Below are 26,781 nucleotides of genomic sequence, written 5' to 3' on the forward strand. Positions count from 1 at the left end.
CTTGGCTACTCTTAATGCTACGAGATAAGGTACTATAAGTATAATATTATTAGTATGGCTAGATTTACAAATAGAAGCTTATTGATTTCTCAATGTAACTTTTTCGAAAAATTCCAAGGGTTTCCTTTTGTTATCCAGATGTTTAGTTTTCAAGTGACAATGGCTTCATGCTTTCATCGAACAGAACTTGAAAACAGACAACGCACTGTAGCTTTCCATCCAATGAGGTAAAACCATAATTTAACTAACTGTCATTGTTCAATCTTGTCATTTTACCAATCGATTCACTGGATGTAGATGGCTCACTTTGTTTTTCACAAATTAACCATTTTGCATAAGGATTTAATTGAAGAAAGAAAACAGTTACACTGTTTGACCACACACTAAAAAACCAAAACCTCAGTTATTATTATTATTTTCAATGAAACTTTGCTTTGAAAACATAAAGGCACCAGATGCACGTTTTGCATTCAAAACTAAACTGATGTTATGCAATCCCTTACGCCTCTTTTATACTGCTGAGAGAACTCATGTTCAAATGTATCATATGCATGTTCAAACATCTCACAGTGAATATATGCAAGTACCAAGTTTCAAGCAGCATGTACACATCAGGTTAGAACCTGTAAATTGCTCATGTTTGTACACTTCATAGATGCATGTTCATACCTATCGCTATCAACGCAAGTAAATAATTTTAATAAGGTTTCATTGATTTATGGTTGGGGGTTGTGAAATATTCATTATATATATTTTTTACTTTTAGGGGCATGGAGCTTAAAAGGTTGAGAATCACTGGCCTAAGCCATTAGTCAAGTTGCAGAGTTTTGAAGAAATTTCAAAGTTCAGGTTGAAAAAGAACCTTACTTAAACAAAGGAATCTATATACACTTCAAAATATTGATGCCGTAACAGTGTCAATGACAATTCTACCTAGCCCCAATTGGTCTGCCCATCACCATTCAGTCACCTCACAAAGACCTCTAATCTCCTAACTCCCTCAAATAACTAAAACAAATAAATATTTTTCAAAGTATTTCTGTCTTCAGAGAAGTTAAAAAACTATAAATGTTCAAGAGGATCAGTCTTCCTCTCCCTCTGTGAAGACGCTTTATTAACAAATGTTGAAGTATTGTAGTACTCTTACCATAGCTTTTTTCAAAATATGGTTTATGATAAGAAAAGATTTCAAATACCTATTGATTTAAAGAAGCCCTCTAACTTAACAGAAAAAATTAAAGTATGAAAAATTTAAGTATCATGATATTTGAAACATTGTTTTTCAAAATATGTTCACTTTAATCATGTAAGAGAAATAGAAGGGATTTATGTCTTTTTGCCTTCCAAAGAGCTTATATCCTCCAGAACAATTCAATTAAAAAAAAAATAGTTATTAAACAATGGCTATGGCTCATTTTATAAATGTGTTTAACCTTTAAATGCGTGAAAACAAAGTTAAAATCAACTCTTTACCCTCCAAGGGCCTGCAGCACCCTTAAATTCAATTTTGAAATCTAATTATAATCAATTTTTTCTCTTCCAAAATTCATTTTTCTTTGGGGGGGCAGTAAAATGTTTATGATGTTGAAAGTTTGAACCAAGCTGCTTACGCATTTAATTTGTTCAAAAAATGGTTAGAGTACTATAGTATTTCAAGATTTCTTTATAAAAGGTCTTTGGGACAGTATGACTGATCCTCTTGAATATCTATACGTTTTTTAATTTATCTGAAGATTGAATACACTTTGAAAAATATTGATTCGATTAACATAATATTTCAGTTCTAGTATATTCCTTAGGCCCTTCATTAGAAAAAAGTACATTATTTGAACTTCTCATTTCAACCTATGCAATAATTCAAAGACATTGATGGTGTTAAGTAGGCCAGAAACCTCGTTCCAACTCAAGCCTTCATTTATTTTAGTTGGTAAATTTAATTAATAAATTCCTTTTGGTATTTCAAATAACAATTATGTTGATCTATTTCAAACAAAGACCCTTGCTGATGGATGAGTACTTCATTCCCACTGATTCCAAAGAAGTTAAAATCTGTATTTTGAATCTAAAGAGTAAGTTTTCAGTGAATAATGATGATGTTCATGTTAGTGTTTTAAAATAAATCATAGATGCTAATATTATTCCTTTTTCTGATCTAATTAGTAATCTTTCAATAGTGGAGTATTTCCCAGCTGCCTTAAGACTTATTTGTTATTCCCCTCCTTAAGAAAGGTTGTACACTTAATTTACAAACATAAAATTTTATTTTTGTCTGTATTTTCTAAAGTATTTGAAAAAATTATGAAAAATAAATCATTTGTTGAAGAGCATAATAATATATTGTCAAAACTTCAGCATGATTTTAAGAAGAAAATTGTCTACTGACAGCCATTTCCCTGATTTTAGAAAATATTTAAAAGAGCATAAATAATAAAATATTAAATTTTTCTGACATCAATAAAGCATTCTACTTTGTTCTGCATTTCTTCATGATAAAATAATTTAGTTGCTATGGTATTAGAGGAACTGCAAATGATTAAAATCATATCTTACCAACTGTAAACAGGCAGTTCAAATTTATTCTAGAATACACATGTAACATTTAGGTCTTTACTTAAAGATGTAAAATGGAGGAAGTGTAATTGTCCTTGGTTCTTTGCTCTTCTTATTGCTGAGAAATTTTTTTTCTCTCATAATCTTGAACCACTCACTGTTACTATTTTTTGTAAATGTATCTTTATCCGAAGTCTGGTAAAGACACTGTCTTCTGTCATTTCATTTTCTTGTTTTAAGTACTCCATTTGTTGAGTGACTAAGTTATTGTTTGTTGAGGCTATTTTTTGTTAGTATTTTCTAATGTTTTTTGTGTTATGTGTTTTTAATTAGTCAGTTTACATTAATATGAATATTATATATATTACATTTAGTTATGAGTGAAAACAACATGAAAACTTTCATATTAGATATCATATTTCTTTGATATCTAATTGTGTCTCTTTTAGTTATGAATTAGGTTAGTTTTTCAGTTAGGGTGTGTAGAATATTTTACTGTTTTTTTTTTTAAGAATGAATTAATATTGAAATTTTAATGTTTTCTTCTTTCTTAAAGAATGAATTAAAATTTTACTAAATTTTTCATCATCAAACAGTAATTACAAATTAAATATTTGTATTTTCATTATGGATAATCAGCCTGGTTGTAGCAGCTTCAAATCATGTAGACCAATAGGAAAGAAACTGAGTGATGAAGAACTTCATGCTATACTTCTGAGTGACGATGTAGAAAGTATATTTTCTTTGTCTGAATCTGAATACGAGCCTGACAGCATTTCATAAACTTCATCTGAAAATGAAAATATGGTTTCAGAACAGTATTTAGAAATGGAAGAAGAAACTAAAGAAGAGGTGGAACCATCAGAAGATAAGTGGCATGAAGTTGATGCGGCCAAATTACCTCTTCATATCCACTTCAGAAGTAAAGAAAAATATAATTTTCATAATAAATAACCTCAGAATAAAGAAGCTTTAACAGCAGTTATTGAAATAAATAAAGGTTCTTTGATGATGAAATTTTAAACCTTATTGTAGTGGAAACGAACAGAATTGCTACAAATTTCATGATGCAAATGTTATTACCACTGCAGTCAGTGGTTTGACACAAGTTCTAATGAAATGTTGAAATTTTTTTCCATAATAATGCACATGGGGATAGTGAAATATTCCAAAATTTATGATTACTGGAATACATTAATTCTTTATAGTAATTGTTTAGTGCCTAAAATTATGAGCAGGAATCGGTTTCAGATCTCCTGAAATTCATTCATTTTGCCAGCGATGAAACAGCTAACAATGATAGACTACATAAATTAGGAATCTGACCAACAAAATTCAGGGAAGATTCCATGAAGAATTTGTATCTGGTGAGTTTATTAAGGTAGATGAACCAATGATTCCATTTAGAGGGAAATTATTCTTTAGGCAGTATCTTCCAAACAAAAGCCATAAGTATGAACTCAAGATATTTAAACTTTGTAATACTGTAGGTTTCACCCTCCAAATGTTGGTATACTCTGGAAAATCTGACTTAAATTCAACTGGTCTGGCTAAAAGAGTTGTGTTTCAACTCGGCAATTAATATTTGTTTTCTGGAATAGTCATTCTTATTGATAACTTCTATACGCAGTTCCATTAGCGATTTTATTTTTAGACAAAGCAATTTCATTATTGGATTAGAATGGTGATTTCATTACCATTTACCACACTTAGGCAAAACAGTAAACATTTACCATCTGATGTAACACAAAAAGATACCAAGAAAGGATCAAGAAAGGTGAAGTAACTGAAATGCAGAATAAAGAAGGAACTGTGTTGAAAAACAGATGGACAAGCAAGCTTTCTTAGTAAAAACATACATTACCACAGGAGAAAAACAGGTTGGGAGAACTAGTAAGTAAACAAGCAGCAATAATTGATTATAACAAGGGTAAGCAATGAACAGATCTTTCCAACCAGATGGCCAATTGCTTTACACTTGGCGATGAACCATTTGATGGTAGCAAAGTTTGCATTTGAATTATTATTGAACACTTCAGTAGTAAATAGTTGGCATATTTATAACCATTTTCATAATAACATTCAGATTACGACTTTCAGGGAGCAGGTAGTTTTACAGATACTCAAAGTAGATAAATATTAAAAGCCAATTGGTGAATAAAATATTCCAACTAAACGGGAAGTTAAGAAATATAGGTTAGAAGCCACTTCAAAAAGAAATCAATGATATTGGAGAATTAATGCGATGTGCGCATTGCTGCAGATATTGCAAATGTTCGGGAAGGAATTATGACACAAAAAAAAAGTAAAATCTATATCTACAGTGTAATCAGTGTTAAAAGTTTATGTGCTTACCGTGCTTTACCAAACATCACTGACAGTAAAATCAGATTTAAAAATTAAAGGACTAATGCTAATTTTGTGTTTTATTTTATTACTTTTTTAATTGTTCTTATTATTTTGGTTACTTACAAAATGTATAAGTTCACTATAGTTTTAAAGCTTGACATTAATGAAAAATTAAGTTTTATTGGGAAAAAAATAATTGGGAAAGTAATGTTGGTGATAATTCTGGCACACGAATTGATGCTCAGAGGCCATGACCTTTTTTAATATTTTAGGTTAATATTCGATTTTAACTACATATAAAACCAAAAATATGCCATAAAAATTAAAAACAGTTATTTATTATGGCCTGACAAGCAAATTTTCCCTTGTACCTTGAGAAATTAGAGCTATATTTTTTCTTATATTTTACAGCAGCCAGCCTGTTAATAAAACACTAAGCTTGTCATCATTATTAAATACTTATTATAGTTATGAATATTTCCAACCGAAATACAATATCTTCTCTTAGGGGTCCTTCAATTAAAGTCAGAATGCATTTTTAAAATACAGAAATGAGCTGCCAGATCGTTGTTTGGTGCCCGTAAATGAATGAGTTGCACACACCAGTACTTTGTAAATTAAAAATATTTATTTATCCATGAGTTGACGAATGAGAAGTTTTTGTTAATAAGAAATCACTTATTATTATAAAAATAACACCTCCAGTACACAAGCAAACAAAAGAATTGTTTTTTCCATAGCTATTTCAAAATGTTGGCTTATGAGAAAGGGTCTTATAATGCTTCTGTTGATGTTTTTAATAAATTACTGAATTATTTAAAATATCTTCCCACCCAAAACGACATTCATTTTATTTAAAGTAAAATTATTATTTTTTTACAGGAATAATATTATTCTGCCCATGATTTTTTGAATAATACTGATTAAAAATAATACAAACCCTGAATTTTCTGCATCTGCTGTTTAATGTGTACGCAAATATATGCTCAAATAAATTTTCATTTATACCTTTTGATCTGAAGTTTATTTGGTAGTAAATTTTTGTAGTATCCTCCAGTATTTACTTAATACATTTTCATGTATTTATATTTTTTAAATATTAATAAAGCCTTTAATTATTTCTGTACTTTTTTTTTATGAACTGTATACTTTATAATAATGCTCTGATCAAAGTTTTGTTAATGGTTTCCCATCCATCCAGGCAAAAGATAGGCAGTTATTCTATTTATCTGTGGTGTAGAATATTCATGAAAAATCGATATATTAGAATAAAACATCTATTTATTTAATTAAATTCATTATTTTCAGTTTTCCCGAATTAAATTTTTTAATTTCCAAAATGAAAAAAAAAAACATGTTTAATGTTCCAACCATTCTTTCTAAAAATTTCTACCTTTGGATTTTATTGGGATTTTATTGGATTTGGTTAAAGTACTCTGTCGTGTGGGGGGGCCTCCCTGTCCCCCGCCAAGATCCTTCAATAAAAATAATCTGGTGGGCTTCACTTTAAAATAGCATAAATATTTGATAAATAAATCATTGAAATCATATATATATATATATATAGATATATATGATAGGTACAGATATATATACATATCTGTACCTATAAAACACTTGTCCTGGCTGACTGTATCAACACCCAGCAAAAACTACTGTAGATAAAGTGATGAAAATTTATATTCTTCTTACGATTTTAAGGCATAATAAGAAAGGACTTTATTGAAATTCCGAGTTTAAAGGGTTAAAGTGAAGTAAAACTAAATTTAATATTTTTTTTAAATTCTCGGTAACAAATGAAGATATCAACTTGATTTTTGGTTGTGTAATCTTCATGTGAATACTAAAAACTATTTTCTAGATTGTTTGAAATTCAAGTATAAAAGGTTTAAATAGATTTTGATATTTTTTTTAAACCCAGCTATTCTTTTTAATTTCTCAGTAACAAATGAAGATATCAACTTGATTTTTGGATCGTGTAATCTTTATGTCGATATCTAAAAACTAGTTTAAAATTTTTCGAAATTCCAAGTTTAAAGGATTAAAATATATTCTGATTTTTTTCTTGAAAACCGGATGTGTTTTAATTTCTCTGTAACAAATGAAGATAACAACTTGATTTTTGCCGTAATTTTCATGTAAATGTATAAAAACCATTCTAGATTTTTCGAAATTCGACCTTGAAAGGAGTGAAGTAAGATAAAAAATATTAGAACAATGATAGAAAATTTTCCTCATTTCCTACTCTTCAGATAAATATCTAAAAATAATTTTCGAGTTTTTTTGAATTTCGAATTTTAAAGCTTTGCAAGGATGAACGGCGCGGCGGCTCAACCAACACAGCCACTGTTACTGTGTGTGTGCGACGCGACTGGCTGCTCTTGCCTCCGATTACATTTAAAAAACATAAAAGTAATTAAAAAAATTAAAAAAAAGGAGAGAAACGAAGTATGATCACCTCGTAGTAGTGTTTTTCGGGCAACACTTAGAAGGAGGCAAAATAGTTTTTGAATTAGTTTTCATTTAATCATTAAATTTATTTAATAAAAACTTTTCAACATGTTACTAGCAAAAAAGTCGGACCTTATTATTGGTTTTTCGTATGCTTAACTAATGTTATAATGATGTGTTTACTGGTACATCTTTTCAATGCTGGAGAAACCTAAAACCCATACTTTTAACAAGAACGGACGATTTCAGACCTAATGCCTTGGGTCAGTAACACTGTATCCCAACATAACCTAAAAAGCCACATTTTTAATCATAACTCCAATACCAGTGAAGTAATTTTTATTTTATTTGCACCAAATAATTTGTCATTCAAAGGGATTTCCAATGAGCTACACAAACTACATCGTGTCATTAAAAAAAAAATAAGTTTTCAACCCTTGAAAATTTAGAAATTATTTAAGGGGGAAATTTTGTGTTGATAATTGAAAAAATAATTTTCACAGGTTTTAATTCACAGAATATGATTATTTTAAATGGTTTAAGAAGTAATCTCACGTAATTTTATGGTTATTTTTGTTGGACTGAAATTTAAAAAAGGTATTACCCCAAATGGGTTTTTGCACCTACTGAGCGAAGGGGAGGGCGGATTTAATTTTCTTTACACCAAAATTCATTATTTTTTTGGGTTGTCAATTAATGTAATTAAATGTTCCCATTGCCATTTAAGATTTTTGAGTTGGGGTAGGTGCAGCTGAGAGGGTGGGTTCCACCTCTTTGAAAATACTTTTAAAAAGTTTCTCTCCAAGAATGGTATACATGCCTGGAAACTGAAATATAATGGAACTGATAGCTTTTCAGTAATAAATGTGGTAACTTTTCAAATTATCACCTGGTATATATATATAAATGTATGTAAACATTTTATATAGATATCCCATCAATGTTATCTTTTCATGTGATAATTAAAAATAAACCTGATGAGAACAAATCCACTGGTATTGCACTTTTTTAACCATTTATGTCAGTTTATTTTTTTCTCATCACAAAGAAGCAGTCCCAATTTTAATGATATTTGCATGCAAAGTTAATTAAAAGACATTATTAAAATTGACTTTTGAGAAGAAATATTTATGGGTGATATTCTCTTTTATCAGTTTTTAAATGGTCTCCAAGGGCACATAAAATAGAATGGGCCCTTATTAAAATAATAAGAATGAGTCTTTAGTTTTTATTTTTAAGTAGTTCTGATTATGGACAAAAAGTTAGCTAAAAAAATGATATTTTTTGCACAAAATTGCTAATTTATCATGTTTGATTCTGTTGAGTTATGTTTTATTGTGCTTGTTGTACTTCTTTTAATTGTAAAATGGGAAACAATTTTTGAGAGACATAGTTTCTTTTCTAGAATAGCAGTAGTTGTAATTTTAGTATTTTAAGAATTTTATTTTAGTAGTATCAATATAGTAATTTAAAAGTAAAAAAAAAAACAAAACAAATGATACAAATATTTTTTTAATTGTTATGCATATTTTTTTTTTTTAATTAATGAGTTCAAGAACTTTTTTTTTTTTTTTACTTAGAGCTGTAGTAAAAAGCTCTACTTAAAAATAAGCAATGAATGTACACTAATGAAAATATCTGATAATTGTGCTGTTTGTATATGTTTTATATGTGAATAAATACAGAACACTTAGACATAGATATTTGATAATGAAGAAATATTGTGTTTAGTTTAAAAAGACACACATACACACACACACACACACACACATACACACACACACACAATTTTATAATCTATATTTGTCATTTAAGCCAAATACTGTTAGTAGTCTTAATTACCTTATCTAATTTATTTAATTATATCTGTGTGTGGTATGTGTTGCATTATGTTAATAAATCTTCTTTTTTTACTTGGGTAAATGAATTTTTCTGCTCTTTACAAGATAATTTTATTTAATTACAAACTGTTCTCTAACAGTTATAAAGCAAAAGTTGCACGTAAAGAGATTCATTATTAGATAAGTAATTTTGATTTACAGTAATATATCTTTTTATTTATTTATTTTTTGGAAAGGAAGGGGTATGTGCCAATTTGTACACCAAGTGCCGGGCTCCCACTGTTGGTCTTATCAAACCGCCACCAGCAGATTTCCGGCTAAAACCCTCTGTACCATGATTCGGCTCGTATCTGTTTTACAAATTACTTAAGGCCGAGTCCTTAAGTAATGCTTTGTTGGCAAGTTAGGCTAGTGAAAGATTTCGCTATCTTGGTGAAATTTTTAGCGTGTTAATTAAGGAGCAGAATTAGTGATTTCTTATGGTCAACCTGTATGTTTTTGGCGTTGTGGTTTTTGACCTGTGTGTAATGTGTAAACTACATTATAAAGTGCAACTTTATAATGTGGTTTAGTTGCAGGTAGGAGTATAAAAAATTTCATCTATCTTTTCTTTCTGCCCTTATACTTTATTTTAAGAAAAAATATACCTACTTAACACTTAATTTTAGGATTTCAGATGCACTACCAAAATTTTGAATAATTCTTATAGAATCTAGATGAGAAAAATATTTTTTAGGATCTTTCTTCAGAAAATAAAGTTTTGTCACTGAAGAAAATTTCTGTAGAAAAAAGACTACTTCCTAATGAAGAATAAATATTACATAGATTACATACATACAGTATGACATTACATACAGTAATATTTGGTTCCAAGTTTACTAATTCGAAATATTTCAGCTTATTGTTAATATGAAAGTGTGTGATGCCCTTGAGGGCTATATAATTTCATACTAATGTGGTGTATTTCTTTGAGAATTTGTTTTACTTACAAAATACTGTGATTAATTTTGGCTGCTTGATATATATTTTTCTTAATGCAATAAGGTCAATTAACTATTTAAAAACATTACTACTATTAATCATACATTTTAATGTAATTAAAAATATGTTTTGTTTCATTTTTTTACAGGAAAGACTAGCTCAATTACCTCATACAGATAGTTCAAATCAAACATCTGTTCCTATTACTAATACTGGTACTGAAGTTACAAGTAGTATTAAATTAGGATGGATACAAGGTGTTCTAATTCCATGTTTGCTCAACATTTGGGGTGTAATGCTCTTCCTTCGTTTGTCTTGGGTTGTAGCTCAGTCTGGCATTGGTGAATCCCTCCTTATTATTGGACTCTCAGCAATTGTATGTGTTATTACAACAATGTCATTATCTGCTATCTGCACCAATGGAGAAGTTAAAGGAGGTACATTTTTATTCATATATTTTTGCTTCATAAGCTGTCTGTTGCGTCAGCAGTTATATTTGCATGTAAAATTTGGATGTTTATCTAAGTAGTATTAGTAGTCATTACTAGAAGTTAAAGTTAATTTTTAAGTGGAATATTGTGTCTGTAAACTATCTAAATTATTAACATGGGTTTTAACAATAAATGTTATTGACATAAATTAAAATATTTTTCAACACAATGGAATTTAAAGTACATAATGTACAATAGAGTAAGTAGGTATAGTCTTGATTTATATTTAATAAATAAAGACTATAATTTATATTTTTTGTAATCATGTTTTTTGTATTTATGTTTTTTTGTAACAGGAGATTACAAAAAAGTAATTTTCAAATAGTGTAATTTTATTGAATAATCTGCCAAGGTGGGTTTACGATATTTAGATAGCTTTATCGATCCATTCCCTTTTACCTTCTCATTTCAAAAGCCTCCATTTTGGGAATGAGTTTCCAACAGTGCCACTAGCTTATGCTATGGATCTGAAAGAAACTTACGTGAATATGAAATTTCCGTTAGATAAAATAAAGTATGAAGAATTTCAGTGTAATATTTGTGGTGTCTTAAAAGTAATTTGATCTTTTGCTAATACTGTTGTTTTCTTTGCGAGTGGGACAGCAGAGACCGAAAAAGTCATTACGTACATAAAAAGAGATCAAACTGAACAGCATTTACTCCAGGAAAGAATAATGTTGTTAATGCATCACTTATTGATTCAAAAAAGGTTTATTTATCTCCACTTCATATAAAGCTGTGGTTTATGAAAAACTTTGTGAAATCAATGATCAAAGTGGGCTTGGATTTTTTGCTTACTTGAAAAATAAGTTTCCAAAGATCAGTGAAGCAAAATTTAGAGAAGGAATCTTTGTAGGACCTCAAATTAGAGATTTATTTGAAGATGACAACTTGGATAGTAGGGTTAAATGAAGTGAAGAATGACAACATGAAAACTTTTTAAGAGCATTTCCCAGAACTTCTTAGGAAACCATAAATCTAGGATGATCTTCTAAAATCATGGGATGTAACATGTCACTAAAGATTCACTTCTTGGACTCGCACTTGGATTTCTTCCCACCAAATCTAGGAGCAGTCAGTGATGAAAATGGTGAACAGTTCCATCAGGATATTTGGGATTCAGAAAAGCGGTACCAGGTCAAGTGGAGTCTCAGCATGTTAGCTGACTATTGTTGGATCTTAAAGAGAGATGCTAATGATGCATAATAGTGTAGATCATACATCACTATTTTTTAGATAAGATTATATTATACCAAGAATGCATTTTAAATATGTAATGTTGTAAAATTAAAATAGTTGTCTCTAAAATTCATTTCATAATAGACTAATTCTGAAACCATACTCGAATTCAGTGCAAAAAAATGCTAATAAATTCATGCATTTTCACTTCTGGGACAAAAAATAAATCACATTTTATATACCAGTGTAATCAATACATGTGGTCTCCACGTTAAACATCTGTTGAAAATTAAACCAAGAAATTTAACACTGGCTTTATACTGTAGGTGATTGCCATTTAAAGTCAGGAGTGGGTCCGGATTCTGCTTCCTTTTTTGGCAGAAGTGAATGCAGGTGGTTTTAACAACTGACAATGAAAAACCAATGTTTGTGGTATTCGACACTAATTTGTCTATTACACCTTGCATTTTCCATTTAATCATTGTGCGTGATGCGGCCGAATAGAATAGTGCTAGATCATCTACATACATGCATTTTCTTACTGATGCTTCTATACCATTGAGAGGAGGTACTACTAAGAGGAGATCCCTGCGGTACTCTATTTTCAAACTCATGTAGGTTTGACTGTGACTGATAGACATGAACTTGAAAAGTTTTGTTTTTGAGAAAGGTGGAGATGAATTTGGGCACATTAATCCTAAACTTCCATTCATGTCCTCATCTAAGAATGTTAAATTTCTAAGTTTTATCAAATGCTTTCTCTAGATCGAAGAACAGAGCGACCATCTACTTCCTCTGGATGAAAGAATTTTGACTGGCATTTTCCAGATAGACCAAGTGATCCTTGTGTGTATGTGAGGCTATAATGACTCCAAGTACTATTTTTACTTTTATTTATTTATTATTTTTTTTGAGGTTTTAGGGGCATCAACTACTATTAGCCCCTTTCCACATAAAAAAAAGAAGAGATATCTTTCCCTCCCTGATAAAAATCACTAGCGAGTGATTTTTATCAGGGAGTCTTGTCTTGTCATGACAGACCATCCAGAAATAGACTTGTAGGATATTAAAACCGCAAATAAATACAAAATGACAAGGGTGTAAAGAGCCCTTGCCACTTAAAAACATTTAAACCTAACACACTCCAAATATGTTAAAAATACTACCATTTCTAATGAAATGTTGTCAAAAACAATCAAAATAAATTTACAAAACATGTATCAAGTACAGTTAGTTCTAGAAGCACATATAACCTAATATCAACTTAAATTTTATTGCTTAGGTTTATCCTTAGGCTACCCTTTCTTCTATCTTCCTGAAGGCCTCAATACGAACCCCAGGGTGTCTGATGCCTCAGAGAAGAATTCTTCTGATCCTTCACAGTAAATCACTGAGGATCTCCTGCTGCCAGCATCAGATGATGCCAGCTTCGATTGTGCAGTCAGCAGTGCATCTGAGTCGAGATTTGATGCACTTCCCGCTAAAACTTGTAGGGTGGCTAAAGTGCTCGCCTTCTCATTTAAAGACCTCCGTGCTTTTGGAGGTTCCATCATTGGACTTTAGAATCCTCTTTTTCTAGTAGTTTAGTTTCTGGCTTTGCTGTTGCCTGAACAGGCATTTTCTCTGTTTTGACTTTAACGTGCTCTAATTTAGCTTTGGACTCTGTTTTAACCTCATTTTTGCTATTCTTGCGTCTGGTTGATGACTCATTCCGGGTTGTACAGAACTCTTAGATTTGGAAGCATCTGTTTTCTTCTGCACCTATTTGAAACTATTTTCTCTTGATGGTTGACTGTTAAATTTTTTATTGATGCTATGTTTGACCATGCATGCTAAAACTGGTGCAGTTCAGAATCAGAAACTATGTTCTATGATTTAGTAGGAGCTGCAGCAACCTGTGCATATGATGAGTTTTTGGCATTCTGCCAAGTACAATTTCCCTGGCTTCAATGTACTGACTTTCTGTTTAGTCCTTGATCTTTTGTACAGCTATTTCTTGTTTGTAAATCGGACAATTCCAAGATCTTGCAAAGTGATGCTATGAAATTGATATACAGGAATACCTGCACGGGTCATCAGGATGTAATGGGTTATCATATACACAGATTTGCTTTCTCGTTCATCATGCCGCTGTGTGTTCGAATAGCTAAAATCCAAAGTAGTGCAAAGGACTGTGTGGCTAAACGGACGAGCGTCTAATCTGTAGAATCCAGCCTTTATCTACTCAGAACACTTTCGATTACTAAGGGTTAATATGTGTGATGCAGAGGGTAGAACTTCTATGTTGCGAGGTGTATTGAAGACACGCAACAACTCCTTGCTCGTGAAGTTCATCTATGATTTCCTTTCTGTACAGTTCAAAAATATCTATCCTGATCCCCGTAGGGGAAGACACCATCCGTCGCTCCTCCGTTACTAGCCCTTACGGGCTTTACCGGAACTCATCTTCGAAACCTCGTCTTTTAACATATTCCAGTCCGCCTCGGCCAGGATGCCACCGATGCGAATGACACGAGTGACATTCCCATCGGTGTACTATTTAATTAACTCAAAACAAAACACATCTTACCGTGTCTTAAGTAAGACTGAAAGGATCTAACTAAACAAGGGAACTGAACTACCTACCCGTAGAAGATAAAAGTGAGTTCAACACATAATTCGAAACATAAAAATATTACCCGGAATAATAACAATACAGTAACTTTAAAACAAAAAAATGAACAAAACCTACAACAAAAAATAATTAATAAAACAAAACATCAACAAAAACAGAATACAAGAGAAATGCACAAGACCACATCCTTTCAGAATTCAGGGGAGTATGACGTGTAACCTCAATGTACAACACTCCGATCTTCTTGGCTTTGAGAGCTGTGACGATTGTAGGTCGTTGCAGGTCCACCAGTAGCTTCCGTGATGCCTCGAGCTATCACAAAAGGACTGATTTTCGAGAAATCCCCTTCTTTTCATTTGGTCACTAAATATTTAAGAATCATTCCACTACTCTCCGGACGAAAGTTGGTTTGATCCGTCTTTTTATTTTCATAAATTCTATACTCTTCCTTCATTTGCTTTCGAAGTCAAAGGCTCTCCAAGACGAAGGTTTTTATAATGACCCTTTGCAATGGAAGTTGTGGAAGTTGAAATATCCGTAACCCATGTTTCGCCGATCAATATGTTGCAAGGTGCGGGTGGAGAGACCGTTGGACGTATCCCAGATCACTGATCCTGCCTGTATTCCTCCAATCAGCCGCCTTCCACAAATAAAACCCGGACCGGGGGGGTCAGGTACTGCTCAATGCACTCTCAGCTAGAGCGTGTGGGCGGCCGAAAAACCCGCCCTCTCGTTTAAAGGCCTCTGTGGTTTCGGAGGCAACATTATTGGTTTTTCAAAATCTTCCTTTTCGAAAATATTTACTTGTGGTTTCGCACAAGTAACAACTACTATTGTCCTATGGGTAAGGCTATCGGAGCCCTTAATGCTACGTGCTAGCCCTTGGATGTCGGTATCGTGGGTCAGGCAGTAGCTGATTTGAGTCAGGAAGAGCGTCAGACAGGAAGAAAGTTCAGTGAGACAGAGAAGTTTGAGCCCACAGTAGTTTACTTGAGGATCCGCAGCAACCTGAGCGTAGCGTGTAAGCTTCGGTGATTTGCTAGGCACAATTTTTCTGATTTCGAAGTAGCTGACCTTTTGAAGGTCTTTACCTCCTGTATTTCACCAGAGTGGGGGATTTTTTCAATCTGTACATTAGTTTCAGTCTTTATCATTTTGGTTTCGCTTTCCTTCTCCTTTTTACTGGTCGAAGTTCATTCTTCGTTTGTGTAACAATTTTTTTTGTGTAGAGACATCCGCTTCTTTCTTCATCGGCTTTGTATTAGTTTCTTTAATTGGTCGACTCTTCAATTTGTGATCGATGAAACGTTCGACTATGCTTGCCAAAGCTGGTGCAAGTTCAGAAATTACGTCATTTGTTTTAAAGAAGCTGGAGAATCCGTAGCAACCTGAGCGTAGCGTGTAAGCTTCGGTGATTTGCTAGGCATAAGTTTTCTGATTTCAAAGTAGCTGACCTTTTGAAGGTCTTTACCTCCTGTATTTCTACTTCCTCCTTATAGAGTGGACAATTTCGCAATCTAACAAAATGATGTCCATGGCAGTTAACACAAATCGGCAGATCCTTGCAGGGGTCATTCGGATGTAGTGGATCGCCGTAGGTACAGATTTGTTTCCTAGTGCATCTCGCTCGGTTTATCCGAATTTCTAACTTCAAAACACCGCAATGGAATCGGCATGAAAGGACTGACACCTAGTCTATGAAAATCAGGCTTAATTTTCTGAGGACATTTAGGTTTATTAAATGTTAGAAATGCGACGTGGAGGGTACAACTTCTCCGTTACGTCGGGTGTTCAAACGTTGACATGCAACAACTCCTTGTTCTTGAAGTTCCTCGACGATCTCTTCTTCTGTGACGTTTAGTAGGTTCCTGCACACAACTCCTTGGAGGTACTTCGTGTTCCGTACAGTAAACCTCAACGTCGATGAGTCGTATCGTCGTTTTCAATAGCTAAGATGACTGTAGGCCATTGACTTTCTCCATAAACAAGCCCATAGTTTTACAGATTCTTCTGCAGCTTCCGTGATCCCACGTGCAGTCATGAATCGACTCAGAAAAATCTCCTTCCTTTTTCTTTATCACCAAATACATTGGAATTGGTCCAACGCTTGTAGGTCGAAGCTATTAATCGGGATCTTCTCTGTCTCACTGAACTTTCTTCCTGTCTGACGCTCTTCCTGACCCACGATACCGACATCCAAGGGCTCTCACGTAGCATTAAGGGCTCCGATAGTCTTACCCATAGGACAATCTCTTCCACTCACGCTGAGCGGTGCAAGACTTCGGCAGAGCTATGCTCACAGCAGTCCACCCTCAACCTGACTACACAACCGGGAGGAGGGGTAGGAACTCGCCGTTCGTACCCCGCCCAGTGTAGGCAAAATAGTTCAGGCTATGCCTCCCAAACCCGCTGCAAACAGCAAAACCGAGAAGAACACCGCAACCAGCTTGAGCAGCTTTTGGGACCGCCAATCCCGTACTTTACAGGGAGCTCCTGAGCAAGACCATTGCCCCGTTGGCCGACAAAAACGATGAGTACCGAAGTTCTATGTCAATGTCCCCCCGGACGTATACGTTGATGTTATTGCACGGACGTAGGGTTGGGTTTGTCCAGAGCATTATTTTTTTTCAAGGTTTTAAGGGCATCAATTGCTATGGTAATTAGTCCCTTTCCACGTCAAAAAAAAGAAAAATATTTCATTCCCCTTGATAAGAATCCTAACGACGTACTCAGAAGACTAGTCTTGTCGTTGTTGTTATTTATTAGCTGATACGGATCATCTAAAAATTTTTTAAATCCGAAAGAAACACAAGATGACAGCGGTGTAAAGGGCACTCTCCATTTAAAAACATTTCATAAAAAGTTAAAAATACTTAAAAAACTTCACCATTTCTATAAGTTATATCAAGCACAAAAGTAATTTATAAACACATATAAAACAGCTTTCCTTAAATTTTATCGCCTAGGTTTACCCTTAGGTCATCCTTTCTTTCTTATTTTTTCCATCTTCCTGAAGGCGTCAATGTCGAATTTGTGGTTATCTGAGGCCTCCGAAATGGAATCTTCTGATCCTTCGCAGTAAATTACGAAGGATCTCTTGCTGCCACTATTTGATACCGGCTCAGACTGAGCGATCAGCAGTGCATCTGAGTCAAGACTCGAAGCACTCCCAGCTAATGAATGTGGGGTGGTTGAAGTGCTCGCCATCTCATTTAAAGGGCTCCGTGTCTTCAGAGCCTCCATTAATGAACGTTCAAAGTCCTCTTTTTCTAAAACCTTAGTTTCTGGTTTCTCTAACGCTTTAATTGGCATTTTCTTAATTTGCATTTTTGCAGGTACTGGTTTTGATTCAGGTTTCTTCTGTGTTACAATCTTATTTTCTTTCTTTTTCCCACTCGTTGAAGATTCATTGCTAGGTTGCATAGAATATTTTCCTTTGGAACCTTTTCTATTCATTGTTATCGGTTTAGGACTATTTTTCTTGAATGGTCGACTCTTCAAATTGTCATTGTTGATACATTTGACCATCTTAGCCAACGCTGGTGCCAATTCTGTGGGCACATCCTCTGATTTAAAGGAAGTTGCAAGAGCGGCCGCTACTTGCGCGTATGACGCGATCTTGGCTTTCTGCCAAGCACAATTTTCCTTGTGTCAAAGTAGCTGACTTTCTGTAATGTCTTGATTTCTGTTACAGCTACTTTCTGTTATAAATAGGCCAATTCCTAGATTTTGTAGAGTGGTGAGTGGTGCCCATGACAATTGACGCAAACGGAGGATCCCTGCACGGATCATCAGGAGGTAATCGTTTACCACATATACACATTTTTTTCCTTGTACTTCGTGACGCTGTGTGTCCGATTCTTCAACATCCATAGCAACGCAAAGAAGTCGGGATAAACGGATGTACACCCAACTTGTAAAGTTCAGCTTTTATCTTCTCTGGGCTCTTCGGTTTATTGAAACAATGAGACACAGAGAGTAGAACTTCTCCGTTGAGTCGTGTGTTTAAGCGACGACACGCAACAACACTTTGTTTCTGAAGTTCATCTACAATTTCCTCTTCTGTGCAGTTTAACATTCCCTGCACACGACTGCACTCTTTGATGTATTAAGGGTTCTATGAGGAGCATCCTCAATGTCCAAGACTCCGTCCGATCTTCTTGGCTTTGAGTAGCCGTAACGATTGAACGTCGATGACAGTTTCTATAAACAGTTCCATACAGTTGTTTTTGTCTTTTCAACCGGTCCTCCAGCAGCTTCCGGAAGAAATTATCTTCGAGAAATCACCGTCTTTCCTTTTGATAAATAAATATTTTGGGATTGATCCGCTATTCTTCGGTCGAAACTTTGCAGCTTCCTTCTTCTTTTTCAGATCTCTGCACTCTTCTTTGTCGCTAAACTCTACACTTTTCTTTACTCACCCTCAACCCGGCTCCACAACCGTGAGGATGGATGGGAACTCCCCGTCCAAACTCCTCCCACCGTCGACAAAACAAATCAGGGGCATGTCTACTACACCCGCTGCAAAGAGCGAAGCCGAAAAGCACAACCGCAACTAACTCGGGACCGCCAATCCAGTACTTCTCAGTAGAGGTCCTGAGTAAAACATTGCCCCGTTGGTCGACATAAGTGAAGGTACTGAAGTACCATGTCGTTGCTAGCTAAGGACGTGTAAGTAGATATTATTGAAATTGTAGCGCTAAATGAAATCGTAGTAAGGGCTCCCGGTAAATCTTATGCCGATCTGTTGAAAACCATGAAAGAAAAGGTTAAGGTTGAGGAGGCCGGCGAAATACTGTCAATTAAACAGGGAAGGGATCAACAACTAGAGGTCCGAATTAGTGGGGCGCAGAAGGCGGGGGAGTTTTCCTCCCTGCTGAAGAACAGAGCAGAGGATCTCCAGGTGGATATAAGAACAAGAGGAGACCGTAGAACAGTTGTTCATGTAAAAGACATGCTAGGCGACACTACTGAGCGAGAGATCAGGGAAGCGGTAGAGAAGGTACTAGGACAAGGAGAAAACTTTCAGGTCACATCACTAAGGGAGGCACTTGGAAACACAAAAAATGCCACGGTGGTCACAAGTCAAAGGAATGCAACGAAATTAATTGCAGCAAGGCTGAGAGTAGGGTGGGTGAGTTGCAGGGCCTACATCCGGACGGATATAGAGAAATGTCATCGATGTTGGGATGTCGGTCACAGCAGAAGAGAGTGCAGAGGCCAGGACCGTTCAAACCTCTGCTTCAACTGTGGCAAACCCGGCCATGTAATTAAAGATTGCAAGGAGGCGACCATATGCCTGGACTGTGGAGCCACTTCACATAGGACCGGGAACCCGTGCTGTAACAAAGGTCATGACTAAAGTAATACTAATTAATAATAATAGAAGTCGCTTGTCTTGTGATCTGTCTGAGGAGATTGCAACAAGGTACGATGCCGACTTCTTGGTGGCCACGGAACCAAATGTGTACTTGGCGGCCAGGGGACATTGGGTGACTGACAGGAATGGGGATGTGGCCATCAGAAGGATTGCTGGCAATGTGGACTACAACCTGTATCATAGGGGTGATGGTATGGTAGCCGTAGAGTTAAGCAATATAATAATAATAGGAATTTACATTAGTCCTAATTGTACTACGGAAGCCTTTAAAAATAGACTTTTTGACTTACAGCAAGTCATGACGCGCTCCTGTAAGAGAACGCTTGTCCTAGGCGATTTCAATTGTAAGACAGCGCTAGCTGGTGCGGCCTACACGAATATTAGAGGAAGAATACTAGAGGAACTGCTTGAGGCTAATGGCGCGAATTGTGTTAACGACGGGACCGCCATTTATAGCGCAAGAGGACATAATTCGATAATTGATTTGGTTATAATCGACAGTAGGATCCGTACTGACTCAATCGACTTTGAGTTCCTTAACGAAGAAACTGCTAGTGACCATAGGGCCATTTTAGTCACCCTTAGAGAGTACCCACCAGGAAGAAGACAGTTAAACATCTTCAGTAGAATGACAGAACAACAGATTCACCGCGTTACCAACAACGCAGCAAACAGAATCAAAAATTGTCCACAAATAACTCCTGAGGCGTTCCAGGATATAATTAAAGAGGAGATAGCTAAAATACCGCCGAGTAACAATAAATATCACCCGGTTTATTGGTGGTCTGCAGAGATAGAAGAGCAGAGAAGAATCATGCAACGATACAAAAGAGCAGCTCAGAGATTACGCACTAGAAATAGAACGGAAGAAGAAGGTCGTCTTGCGATAGAGCAATACAGACAAGCTAGGAAAATACTTAACTTCCTTATCAAACAAGCTAAAAAAAAGAAATGGCTGGAGTTGTGTGAAGAGCTTAACGAAGATCCCTGGGGAAAGGCATTTAGGATAGTGACCAAATGCCTGGGAAGATACGTGCCGACATTGAGTGCTGAAATGTCGGCACGACAGGTTAAATTGCTATTTCCCAGAATAGATCTCAATAGAGAGGTAATTGAGTGTCAGGCTGGCAGGTTCACTCAAAAGGAGGTTTTGGAAGCCATCATGAAATTAAAAAATAAAAAAAGTCCAGGACCGGATGGCATACCTGCCGCCATCATTAAAGACCTTGCCAGGATCATACCCTGGGAATTAGTGGATGTTGCAAGTTATGGCTTATAAAACCGTAACTTCCCCAATAGTTGGAAAGAAGCCAGAACTGTTTTCATTCCTAAAATAGGACCAAATCAAGAACAAGTAGGATACAGACCAATCACACTAATAAATAACATGGGTAAGGTAGTCGAAAGATTACTAGAAACCCGACTCAGAGAAGAAATCGAGGAAAAAGGTTGTTTACATGCGGAGCAATATGGTTTTAGAAAAGGCCGGTCTACGATAAACGCGATCGACAAAGTTAAGACCTGGGCATTAAATAGTAGAAACGGCACGTGGAGAACTAGGAAAATCCCACTTATTATAATGTTGGATATAAAAAATGCTTTTGGATCTGTTCCTTGGAGAGCCATTATCGCAGCATTACAAGCCATGAATATAAGTGATTATCTAGTCAACCAGATTAATCAATACCTTTACCATAGATTCATTGAGGTTAAAACGTTAGAAGGAAAATCCACATTTGAGATATTTTGAGGAGTTCCACAAGGATTAGTCCTTGGGCCTATACTGTGGAATATTTTTTATGACAAAATTTTTAGATTAGATTATCCCGAGGGGGTTGTTGTTGTTGGATATGCTGACGACATTGCTATCCTAGTAGAAGACAGAGAAGTTAATAACCTAGAGGATAAAGCAAATCAGGCGTTACGAATAATTGATGAATGGCTGGTAGGAAGCATGCTACAGATATCCCCTAACAAATCCTGTTGTTTGGTGTTTTCAGGTAGAAGACCTATTAGAAACCTCAATATAAACATTAGAGGAGAGAGAATTAAGGAGGTCAAAGAAGCAAAGTATTTAGGGGTTCTTTTGGATAAAAGCCTAAGATTTAGCAAACACGTAGAGATGATTTATAACAAGGTCACCCCTTTGATTAAGGCATTGAGGACTCTTTTCCAGAACCATGGTAAGAACCGAAAATGGTAATAAGGAGACTGATAACTGCGGCTACCACGTCAGCAATTTTATATGCGGCCCCGATATGGGGAGATACAATGAATATTCAGAGAAACAAAACAAAATTAAAAAGAGTACACAGGCTTGCTTTACTGCGTGTAGCCGCGGGATACAGAACAGTGTCATACGGCGCGTTGTGTATACTAACGAAGGTTCTACCCATTGATTTACAAATTAAACAAAGAACATTTAGATATAGGGATATGTCCAAAGATGAGATTGAACGGCTAACTGATCAAGAGTGGCAGGATACATGGACACACTCTAGAGTTGGGGATTGGACCAGGCGACTAATCCCCAACATAAATATGTGGACTAGTAATAGAATAGGTAATGTAGATTTTTATACGACACAACTGTTGACGGGGCATGGCTCGTTCGGCCATTATCTGTTTAGAATTGGAAAAAGACCTACCCCACAATGTGTGTACTGCCCAGAGACTGATGATGCGGAACACACTGTGTTTGTATGCCCAAGATGGGCTCCAAATAGAAGAGAAATTTCGGAAAACGGACTTACACCTGAAAACCTCTTAAATTGGATGGTCTATAGTGACGATAACTGGGATTGGTTCCGTAGGTTTGCCGGGGAAATCTTACGCACCAAGGAAGAAGAGGACAGAAGAAGGGGTTTGTGAAATTAGGGTAGGGAGGACAGTCCCTCCGTGGAGGGCCCATACGCCGTGGTGTGCGGGTTCCTGAGAAGGGGGGGAACTCCTGGGGAGTGTGGGACAAATAAAAGATCGAGTCCCGGTTGGCGGTGCCGCTCCTGCGGGTGCCTCGGCGCTTAGTGGGGGCGGTACCGCTGATTAGAGGCAAAGACATAATGACCGAGACCCGGTTCCCTGCTGAGGGGATGGCGGTGGCGTAGCCATACCCCGTCTCCGAGGCGGGGGATTTGAGGCAGGCGAATAAAATAAAATTAAAGATCCGAGACCGGGGGAGCTAACCTGCCGTGCCGGGTGTACAACCGGTGGGCGGGGGACACTCTCCCCGACTGAGTATACTTAAATGGATATCCGGTCGGGAAAAAAAAAGTAGATATTATTGCACGGACGTGGGGTTGGATTTATCCGGAGCATCATCATCATTATTATTATTATTATTATTATTATTATTATTATTATTATTATTATTATTATTATAATAACCTTCAGAAATCCTCAGTGGTTCTGTATTCATCATAGTCATAATCTTAAAATTAAATAATATAAATAAAAAAGAGAAGCATGTTTCTGTTGAGGCAGATAATTAAAACTTCCTTTTTATAACTTTATTACATAATGTTGAAATTAAAAGAAATCTATAACAGTGAAGGTTGATCCATTAAGGTACAATTAGCAACTTAATGAAGTACATTTTTCAGATATTTGTTTTAAGTAATGTAGTAAAATGCATTACAATGATTTATTTATCAGCAAACCTATTATTTTAACTTTTTTGAGATTATATTGCCTCTAAACAGGCTCTTAGCCCAATTACAATTTATCCCTAGTATTCTTGTTCAGAATCAGTTTAATTATTTTGACATTGCTAATTCAACACTATAGATACACATCTGGTCTTAGTAAAAAATCATTAATTGAAGGCAATAGTATATCGTGATATGGGAAAGGAAGTTAAATTCACTTAAAATTAATATATTACATTCTTATTAAAGTTTACTTCACAACAATTATATATTTATAAAATATATATATATTTTTATAATACATAAATGAAAATCTGATATGGATACCACATGATTTCCTTGTACGCCTATTAAATTGCATATACACATTTTTTGCTGTTTTTAAACTTATTTCATTTTAAAGTGAGATACGATTCTCCCATTTTTTAATGAAGTGGACAGTTATACAATTGCTGAAATATTAGTTTTTATTAACATCAAATATTTATACGTTTATTAATTCGGGAATCTTACCTGATATATTAGATAGAGTTTAAGTCCCTTTATTACTCTTTAAATAAATGTATGTCTTATATCTATATCTAACATAGTATGTCTTACATATTATGTTTTTTTAATGTTTACGATGTAACCATCAACAAAATGAAAACGAAATCCAATAATCAGATGTTTCACCAATTTTGATGTGGACACCACATAACTTATTTGTACGCCTATTAAATTACATATACACATTTTTTTTAAAATGAAAAGTACATAAAATTTTATTTCATTAATAACTTCTGATATTTTTCCCATTTTTTATTTTTATTATTATTTTTTTCTTTATTTTTTTTCTTTCCGTAGTGGAGGAAAAAGCTCTGCCAGCCGCCGTCAGGCCCGCACTGATGGCAGTGCGGGGCTCTCACCCGCTAAAAAACCTCCCCTTCTACCATGCAGGGGCCGGATGTAAGCCATATGGTATGTACAGCCCCTGCATGATCACCCAGGCACTCTACTATCCGAATCCGTGTGACCGGAAGGCGTCCCCAGGGGGCGATCGACAAGCGACGACTCCGAGGAGCCCCCGCCGCCCACCCCCACAAGCTTGATCACCCGTCATCGAACTCCAAGCATCCATAGATTCGCATCTACTCAGCATGCCGGCGCCTCTCTTCATTGGCCTTCTCTCGTATCATTGATGCAATCGTAGTCGAGACACACTCCCACTTGTTGCTATCGCTGAGCATTACCTCGATTATATTGTTAGCCCCCTCCACACCCTGACCCTCGAGCACTACGCGGAAGTTGCGCCATCTAGGGCAAACAAATACTACATGCTCTGCTGTATCCAGCCCACCCCAATCGTGACAGCTACTTGTATGGCATCTGCCCATCCTGTACAGGTAGTCCCGAAAACATCCATGTCCAGACAGGAACTGGGTGAATTCGTAGCCTGTATTACCATGCTTTCGCTCCACCTAGTTCCTGACGTCTCGTATGAGGCCATAGGTCCATCTTCCTTTGTCCGAATCTCGCCATCTGTCACGCCAAGCCATGTAGAGACCGTCAATTGCCTCCTTTCTGTCCCCTCCATTCACTATTGCAGCTCTCATTTGCGCTTGTAAGTCTATGGGCGCTACTCCAGCTATAACCGAAGCCGCCTCGGCGCTGATCGTACGATACCCTGCGATGACACGTATGTTTAGCCTACGTTGTTGCATAACCAAACGCCTCACGTTCCTTGGCCTCGACAACGCTCCCAGTTATTGTTATTATTGGATTATTATTTATTGTAAAAACATTTTTACAATCAGAGCAATCACAACATTTTTACTAATTATTAATAAATCCAATACATTTAAATTTAAAAAAAAAAAAATGTTAAAAAAAGGAGATGAAGTCTGATTCGAACCGATCCACCTTCCCCTTATAATATCCAAATATTTTATTAATTAAAACTTCATTTAGCTATAACTCTGGAACCAATGAAAATAAGTACCACTTATGATAAATCGTTGAAAAGCTCTCAATGAAGGCTTATTACTGCAGTTAAGAAAACGTTCAAAATCGAAATTTTTGGGGATGTTTGGCTTTTTTGGAGACTTTTGGTTCAGCCGATTGCAATCAAAAGGGGAGGTGCACAGCTAGATGTTACAGCAGTCCTAAATCCAAAATTTCAACATTCTACGGCTAATCGTTTTTGAGTTATGCGAGATTTGTACATTACATGCATACGTACGTGCAGACGTCACGCCAAAACTAGTCAAAATGGATTCAGGGATGGTCAAAATGGGTATTTCCGTTGAAATCTGAATACCGAAATTTTTCGCGATCACAATACTTCTTTTACTTCGTACAATGAAGTAGAAAAACGTTTCAGCAAATTTCCAATTTCCTGAATTTTCTGGAAGAATAATACCTGTTTTTAAAAATGAGCTGGTTTATAATTTCAAAAAAGTTTCCATATTTTTTCATATTTTCAGTGAAATGTAAATAATTATTTAAAAATGTACCAAAAATCCTAATCGACTTAAAAAAAAATTACTGAATTTATCTTAAAGAAGTAAATTCAGAAATCTCTTTCAGTGACAATTTAAGTAAACTTTTATCCATTATGTTTTGTATTTTGGATGATGCTTAACATTGATAAACCTGTTGGAAATCTCCAGTAGTTCATGTAAAAACATGAAATTGCTTTGTATCTCTGATTAATACAATATCATTAATCTTAATAACTAGTAAAAGTACATTAAGTTTCATTGTGCGGGTATGTGGATAAATTTTGTTTCAGGTGGTATCTATTACATCATATCCAGATCCTTGGGACCAGAATTTGGAGCATCTGTTGGTGTAATATTTGCATTTGCTAATGCTGTTTCTGCATCTTTGAATACGATAGGATTCTGTGATTCATTAAATGAATTACTTGCCAGTAAAGGTTTAAAAATTATAGATGGGGGTGTCAATGATGTCAGACTTGTTGGAATAATCGCAATACTGATCATGGTCATGATATGTGCTGTTGGCATGGACTGGGAGTCAAAGGTATTGTAACAGTTTTACTTCTCCAGGTATTTTATTCATTTTTGCATATTTATTCATAAAATACCAGTTTTAGTATTATAACAAATATTTTACCTGAAAGTTGTTTTTCTTTTAATATTCTCAGTTAGTGACTTTACATTGATGGTAAATCCATCTTTATCAAAGTCTGTCATTATTAATAAAAACTATATAAAGAATTCACAGTTTATATTCAGTTGTTCATTTTAAAACAGTTAACTATTAAGTACAATGTGCTATTATTGATGCTATTTGT

General features: G+C 35.3%; 1 protein-coding gene across 2 annotated transcripts in view; it reads left to right on the forward strand.

The window, feature by feature from the left end:
- Positions 1-26,781, forward strand: part of NKCC (sodium potassium chloride cotransporter) — a 143,086-nt gene that overhangs the window by 39,857 nt on the left and 76,448 nt on the right. For both annotated transcript variants that reach the window (XM_075369427.1, XM_075369417.1), the window contains 2 exons: positions 10,321-10,609; positions 26,254-26,507. In XM_075369427.1, coding sequence (XP_075225542.1) covers positions 10,321-10,609; positions 26,254-26,507 — 543 coding nt within the window. The remainder of the gene's footprint in view (positions 1-10,320; positions 10,610-26,253; positions 26,508-26,781) is intronic.

Source organism: Lycorma delicatula, chromosome 1, assembly GCF_047948215.1.
Source record: "Lycorma delicatula isolate Av1 chromosome 1, ASM4794821v1, whole genome shotgun sequence".
NCBI lineage: Eukaryota > Metazoa > Arthropoda > Insecta > Hemiptera > Fulgoridae > Lycorma > Lycorma delicatula.